The sequence below is a fragment of the Pteropus vampyrus genome, unplaced genomic scaffold, assembly GCF_000151845.1.
Source record: "Pteropus vampyrus isolate Shadow unplaced genomic scaffold, Pvam_2.0 Scaffold217, whole genome shotgun sequence".
NCBI classification, from domain to species: Eukaryota; Metazoa; Chordata; class Mammalia; order Chiroptera; family Pteropodidae; genus Pteropus; species Pteropus vampyrus.
The window spans coordinates 119,683-126,258 of record NW_011888998.1 but is presented as its reverse complement, the minus strand read 5'-3'; the positions used below and the strand labels follow the sequence as shown (position 1 = coordinate 126,258).

The window sequence follows — 6,576 nt, the reverse complement described above, 5'->3', positions numbered from 1 at the left end:
GCGATAAAGGAAATGGACGGTGAGAAGGAGCAGAGTTTGACTGGGGAGCACCAAGTCAAGGTGATCTTGTCGGCTGAGAGCCAGGACTCTCAAAGTCCATTTTCAGGCTGCCTCAGAGTGACTGGGTGACTTGAACCAGTACTCTGAGCCCTCCATGCTAAGTTTGCCATCCCTCGAAGTGTGATGGTCTCGGGGTCCCCCTGACCTGGTTCTGCCTCACTCACCCCAGGTACCGGATCACCACAGAGAAGCCAGCTGGGGCCATCGCAGGCACACAGAGGTGGGAGAACGGGCCCCTGGAGTGGAGTTACGCCCTTCCTATCACCTGCCAGCTGTCGACGTGAGCAGGACTCCGCGGGGGGGCAGACACCCGAGCCTGGCCTGGGTATCCCTCTCACTGCTGAGGCCTGTCTCAGTGTCCATGCTGGGAAATCTTTACAGCTCTTCCTCTCCTTCCCGCCCCGCCCCACCCCACCCCCTCGGTCCTAGCTCTTTGGGACATTCTTATGGAACACCCACCCCTATTACCTACTCAAGGAGGACAAGTCTGGGCTCCGGCCCCTGACAGTCTCCATGTCCTGCGAATAGGGGGCTGCAGAGCCAGCTGGTGCCCATCCTGGCCAACGTCCTGGAGGTGGAGCAGGCCAAGTGCTGGGGCTTCGACCAGTTCTTCGCGGAAACCAGCGACATCCTGCAGCGCGCTGTGGTGCACGTCTTCTCCCTGCCGCAGGCCGCCCTGCACCATGTCTACATCCACGCCCACAACACGTAAGCCGGCGCCCGCGCCCGACGCTCAGGACCTTCTCTACCAGGGCAGGCCGTGTCCTACGCAGTGTTCTGGGGGGCGTTTACGTATGGAAGCTTCTGGATCCAACTTTAGTGTACGACTTCTACAAAGTTGGGAAATGGGCTTCCTTGCTGCTAGACTCCAGAGACTGAGCAAGCTTTACAATGCTAATTTGCATTATAAATCCCCTGAGGGGTGTGTGCATGTGTTGCTGATGTGTTTCCCAAAGTTATTGCTCATGGAACCCCTTATTCCTGGGATATTTTATGGGACTAGGTGGATTTTAACGGGAGTGTGGCAGGAAAGGGTGCTGAGGCAGAGTCTGGACAGTGGGGCTCCTGAGTTCTGTCCACACTTGGTCTCCATCCGCTGTAAGATACAGGAGCTCTGCCCTCTGCCTCCACCCTTGATGAGGGAAAAATCACCCAGTCCCTCCCTCTGAAAAGCTGAGCCCCGTGCATGCATGAAGTCCTAGCTAGGGTTTGGGTTGCCCTGACCCCATATCTTGCCTGCTAACACTTCCTCTCCCTTCAACCCCGCCCCGTCCTCCCTCTGCCTCTGGTTTGTCTAGGGTAGCCATCTTCCTGGAGGCTGTATATAAGCAGACCAATGTGGCCCCCCAGCACCAAGAGTACCTCTTCGAGGGTCACCTCTGTGTCCTTGAACCCAACCTTTCAGCACAGCACATTGCCCACACGACAGCAAGCAGCCCCCTGACGCTGTTCAGCATGGCCAGCGAGACCCCCAAAGGGCTGGCCTTCAGGGACCGTGAGTAGGGCCACGCAGGCCAGATCTTATCTCCTCTTCACATTCTTCTCCAAGAGGCAGGGATTTACGATCCAGGATATTGATTTATTTCCTTTGTGAGCATTTCTTTAGACCCACAGGGTACCCCAAATTCTGGGTTCTAACTCTGCATATGCCTCTGAAATGCCATGTGACTCAGGCTAGTGGTTTGACATCTCCGAGCTTCACGGTGTCCAAAGAGATGTGAAACTTCAGCTGAAACAGGGAGATCTGGATTTAATGTGCTTTGCACAGTCTCTGCAATTGGTGGGGAAGCCTCGCATGGTTTGGGTCGGGGGAAGCAGGAGCCTAAGGTACTGGAGAGAAGGGAAGGTGGTCAGGGGTCCAGAGTTTTATACTCTAAGTGCTAGCAAAAATATCATTCCTTACAATTTAATAATGCCGATTTCATCCTCCGGCTCAGGTTTTTAAGGCTAGGAAGAGGAATTAACCTTGTAACTCCTGGGCATGAGGGTGGTTTGGGCTCATTTCCTGGCTTTTGAGAAAGGGCCTTAGGCCTGAAGCTGTAGTTCTCCAAAGTGGACACAAGGGTGCAATGGGGGACTGCAATTGAGAAGAAGCACATTAAAGTACATTTAAGGCTTGGCGGTGAGGGCTCCAGGAGTTGGGAAGTTTGAGGTGGAAGCTAGGTGGTGAGGGGTGAGTGTGAGCCAGGGATAAGGAATGATGAGCTCAGAGCTCATCCAGGGCCGTATAGGCAGCCCCTTAGACAGGGTCTTTGTTTACAGCTGCTCTGGACATCCCCAAGTTCGTGCCCAAAGTGGACCTGCAGGCAGATTACAACACTGCCAAGGTTAGGGGTGGCCCCCCGGTGGCAGGAAGGGGGGTTTGTTCAGGGGTAGAGGGTGTGGAACCTGACCCTGCCCACCTGTGTTTTCAGGGTGCGATGGGTGCCGGCTACCAGGCCCTGCGGCTGGCACGGGCCCTGCTGGCCGGGCAGGAGCTGATGCTTCGGGGACTGCACTGGTTTGTGTGAGTTCCCCTGAGTCCTGGGTGGCTGTGGGCACGGCGCCCTCACTCCCCTGGGAGAGGGCAGCACTGATTCTGGCTTCCCTCGGCAGGGAGATGCTCCAGGCCACTTGCAGGCGGACACTGGAGGTCACACGGACATCACTCCTCTTTCTCAGCAGCAGCCTGGGCCCCGAGAGGTAGGTTTCCTGCCCACAGTAGGGCCGCAGCAGGCTTGAAGCCAGTGGAGACCTTTCGGCCCCTCTTTCTTTCTGTTCCTTCCCCCGAGTATTTCCAGCAATGCCCCACCCTGCCAAGTGGCTGCACATACCTCCCCACCACCCAGTGCCTCACCTGAGGGAGAAAGAGCCCATGGGGCATCGCTACTCCAGGTGCCCAGGCAGCCTCCCTGCCCCAGGAAGGGGCATCTGTCCACCCAGACCCCTTCGGAATATTTAGACCGGGCCCCGGAGCAGGCATCCAGGAGAAGCACTCACACCCGAGCACTGGCCACAGGTCCTGACAGGTTCGGGATTCAGGAGGTCTCATCTCCACACTCCTTCTCCTGCTTTCTCTGTGTCTTAAACTGTCATTGCCTTCTTAGGACTCCCTGCCCCAATCCTCAGGACTCCATGCCCTCCACACCTCTGACTGGGCCATTTCGGGGTAATGGGTAGAGAAAGGGAGAGAGGAGGAAGAAACCAAGCTAGAGGGTCTAGAGATGAGAAGCGGAGAGACTCCGAAGGCCAGAGCACCACTGAGAAGTGGGCACAGCCCCTAAATCTTGAAAGGCACGGAGCTGCGATGCAGACAAGACAGGGAGCCTCTGCAGCCCGGGGAAGCGATGGTGGCTGGAGCCTCTCCCACTGAGAGGAGCCGTGTGGTGATGGAGGAGCAGATTGTGCCAAACATGCCCAATGTCCCTCCCCACCCCGCGTGTCCCCCGGCCCTTGTTCTCAGGAAGGTCCTGGGAGTTTCCCAGAGTTGACTCATGGCAGCCTTGCCTTCCTCCTGGGGCTTGGCAGCGACAAGGCCGACGATGGAGCAGATGCGGTGAGGGCGGTGCGGGAGGAGGAAGTGTTTCCACGTGGTAGGAATGGTCTCCGGCATGGCCGGGCCCCCTTCAAACAGTTACAGAGACGAGGTGCTGCAGGGTCAGCGACATTGCTCCTCTGAGCGGAGCTCTGGCCAGGGCACAGAAAGGGGTTCCTGGGACAGATGTGGTGCCACGTAGAGGGGCTCACGCTCTGCTAGAGGAGATAGCCCTTCCTGGCATGTGAGGGGGACGAGATGGTTGAGTCAGGGGAGACTGGAGTTGGGTAGGGACAACCACAGAGATCTTCCTGGGAGAAGTGAGGCTTTTCAGGCCGTAAGGAGAGAAAATACTTCGGATTGGAAGGTCCTGTGCAGAGACAGAGAAGGGGGCTGTCATTGGAGGCTCATAGGGGTTTGCAGTGTGTGTGTGGGGAGGGCGGGGTGCTGGTGAGGTTATGACGGAGTAGGGCGCAGGGGTAGGAAGGGAGGAGAGAATGCGTAGAGGTCCTGGAGAGTCCGATTGGCAGATTAAACTGCAATAAAATGACTTATCAGTCTATTGTAGGTTCTTGAACAGGAAAGAAGTGTGTAGAGAAAGCATTGGAAGTATTTGTCTGCCCCTTGCCCTGGACCAGGAGTGCGGGGGAGTGGCTGGAGCCAGGTGTTTGCAGACTTGGCTAGTGTTTTTCCCATTTTCGTCTCCAAGGGCCCCTCAGAGGCATGATGTGTCTAGAGAGCTCAAGGTCAGGGGAGTGCCTGCTCCAAGCATGTTGTCCCCGCCCCCAAGGAGGAGCGTGGAGAGCCCAGACATAGGCCAGGAGTCTGAAGACCAGGTCCAAACTCTTCATTAACTCGCTGTTGACCTCAGGCCATCGTCCTCTTTCCCAGCCTGGGCCTCTATTTACTCTTTTTCAGAATGAGAGGATTGGACGATCTCTGAGGCCTCTCAGCTCCAGCACTTTGCAATCCCATCCTTTCTGAACATCCTCAGACCTGTAGCTGCTTCTAAGATCTGAAGCCTCAGATTCACAGTGGAATCTGAGATATTTTAATGAGCTGAATCTCATGTTTAAAGGAGCCCAAGTATGTGACACAAAGTGGCCACCATTGCCCGGCCTGGCTGCTCACCTTTTTCACAGTGCATTCCTCCTGCATCAGGCTCCACAAGACAGGCTTCCCTGGCAGGGTGTCCTTGCCTTGTCCGGAAGCTTCATGGCCCTCCTTGGCAGCTGCTGCCATCTGGAGGCACTGTTCAGGCAGCCAGGGCCCGCTTGGGGACTCCCAGAGATGCCCCAGCCCCACCACCAAAAAAGCGTGTGTTCATGCCCTCTAGTCAAGCCCTTTACTTTGGGGGTCCCATTTGATCTCCATGACACCCTGTTAGGTAGCAGGAAGGAGATTTATGTCACCATGATGTAGATGAAGAACCTGAGGCTTCTATTACTAAGGTCAGTAACCAGGGATCCTGCAGATGGCAGGTGTGATGGCTAGGACCAGGACTCAAACCCATGTCCCTGACTCCCTGCCCAGTCGGATTGGGTCGGTCTCATCTTCTGCCATCAAGTGTTCCATGCCCCCGAATGCATTCAGACACTCAGTAATTCATTCGACAATCATGTATTGAGTTACCACTGTGCGCTAAACACTGCTCGACGCCGGAGACAGAAGCGGGCGAAGCGGGCCGCGGCCCAGCCTGCACTGCCTCCCTACTTCTCCCCGTCCCCTCCATTCCCAAGCCAGAAACTCAGGATTCTTTTTCCTAATTGTCATTGTTGTAAAAACAGTCTATATGACCATTGTAGAAAGCTGGAAAACACAGATGAGCAGAAACGAAATTGAAATGCCTTCTCCTACCACCCAGAGATGGATCGTCACACTCTAGCGTACATATCCTTCTAGACGGTGCATAAGTATGTTAATCAGCATGAGAGTGTCCAGTACTTACTGTTCTACAACCTGCTTTTCTCAGCGAATGAGCCCTCCCCCTCCATGTCATACATTTTCATCTCATCCAGCACCCATTCATATTCAAATTTCCCTAACGATCCCACAAATTTTCTTTTCTAGCTGGTTTCATCTAAACCAGGATTTACTCTTAAGAGCCCACTTTGAATCTGGTTGCTGTATTCCTTAAATCTGTTTCAATCTAGACAGACTGCGGCCTCCCTGCTCCACACCCCCCGCCCCACCCCCCACCGCCGCCCCCATCACACAGGCTTGTTAGAGGGACAATACTCATTTCCCATCTTCTGGATTCATCTGCGCTTCTTCTGGATGTCATCTGTCTTGTTCTTCTTTCCCGGCATTTCCCATAAACTGAGAGTTTTAAAGGCTGAATGGATTCAATTTAAATTTTAGGCTAAATATATCATAGATGATGCTGGGACACTTCATATTTACCCACCATCGGGTGGTGACAGCCTGATTCCTCTACTGTATATTATAGAGTTGTATTTTCCCTGTGGAAGAATCGGTGTGGCGTCACTTTGGCACCACACAGATCTCCATGCCTTAATCATGTATCGTGGATTTTAACACCACGCCCAAGTGAGTAATTTCACTGGGACAGAACGACGCTGATATTCCAAGTCCTGGCACATTATTGGCTAGTGTTCTATAAAATACAGCTTTTCCCTTATCTATAAGCTATTGGTTATCATGAAACACAGTTCCTTTCTACTAGAAAGGAACTTTATTCTTTTCCTTTAGTTACAAATTTTTCTTGTCTGGAGTTCATCGACAGCCACCTTGCATTGAATATTCATAGGTTCGAGTTCTGATCTCTTCGGTCTTTGCTCACTGCAATGCCCAATGGCGTCACAACTGGATGAAGAGGGGCCTCTTCCAATTCACTCTTCTCTCCCAACCACGAAACTCTCTAGACGTCCCACAAGCCAGCAAAGCTGTCCTAACGGCGCCATGCTCAATTTGCAGTCATGGAGCTCTTGGCCTCCTAATGCCCTAAATGTGTCATTTCTCTGTCCTTCTTTGAGGCTCAG

General features: G+C 53.9%; 1 protein-coding gene across 1 annotated transcript in view; it reads left to right on the top strand.

Moving 5' to 3' along the window:
• Positions 1 to 6,576, top strand: part of IKBKE (inhibitor of nuclear factor kappa B kinase subunit epsilon) — a 23,033-nt gene that overhangs the window by 6,127 nt on the left and 10,330 nt on the right. Inside the window, 6 exon segments of the mRNA XM_023538265.1 lie at positions 163 to 340; positions 589 to 768; positions 1,359 to 1,555; positions 2,323 to 2,387; positions 2,475 to 2,566; positions 2,656 to 2,742. Coding sequence (XP_023394033.1) covers positions 163 to 340; positions 589 to 768; positions 1,359 to 1,555; positions 2,323 to 2,387; positions 2,475 to 2,566; positions 2,656 to 2,742 — 799 coding nt within the window.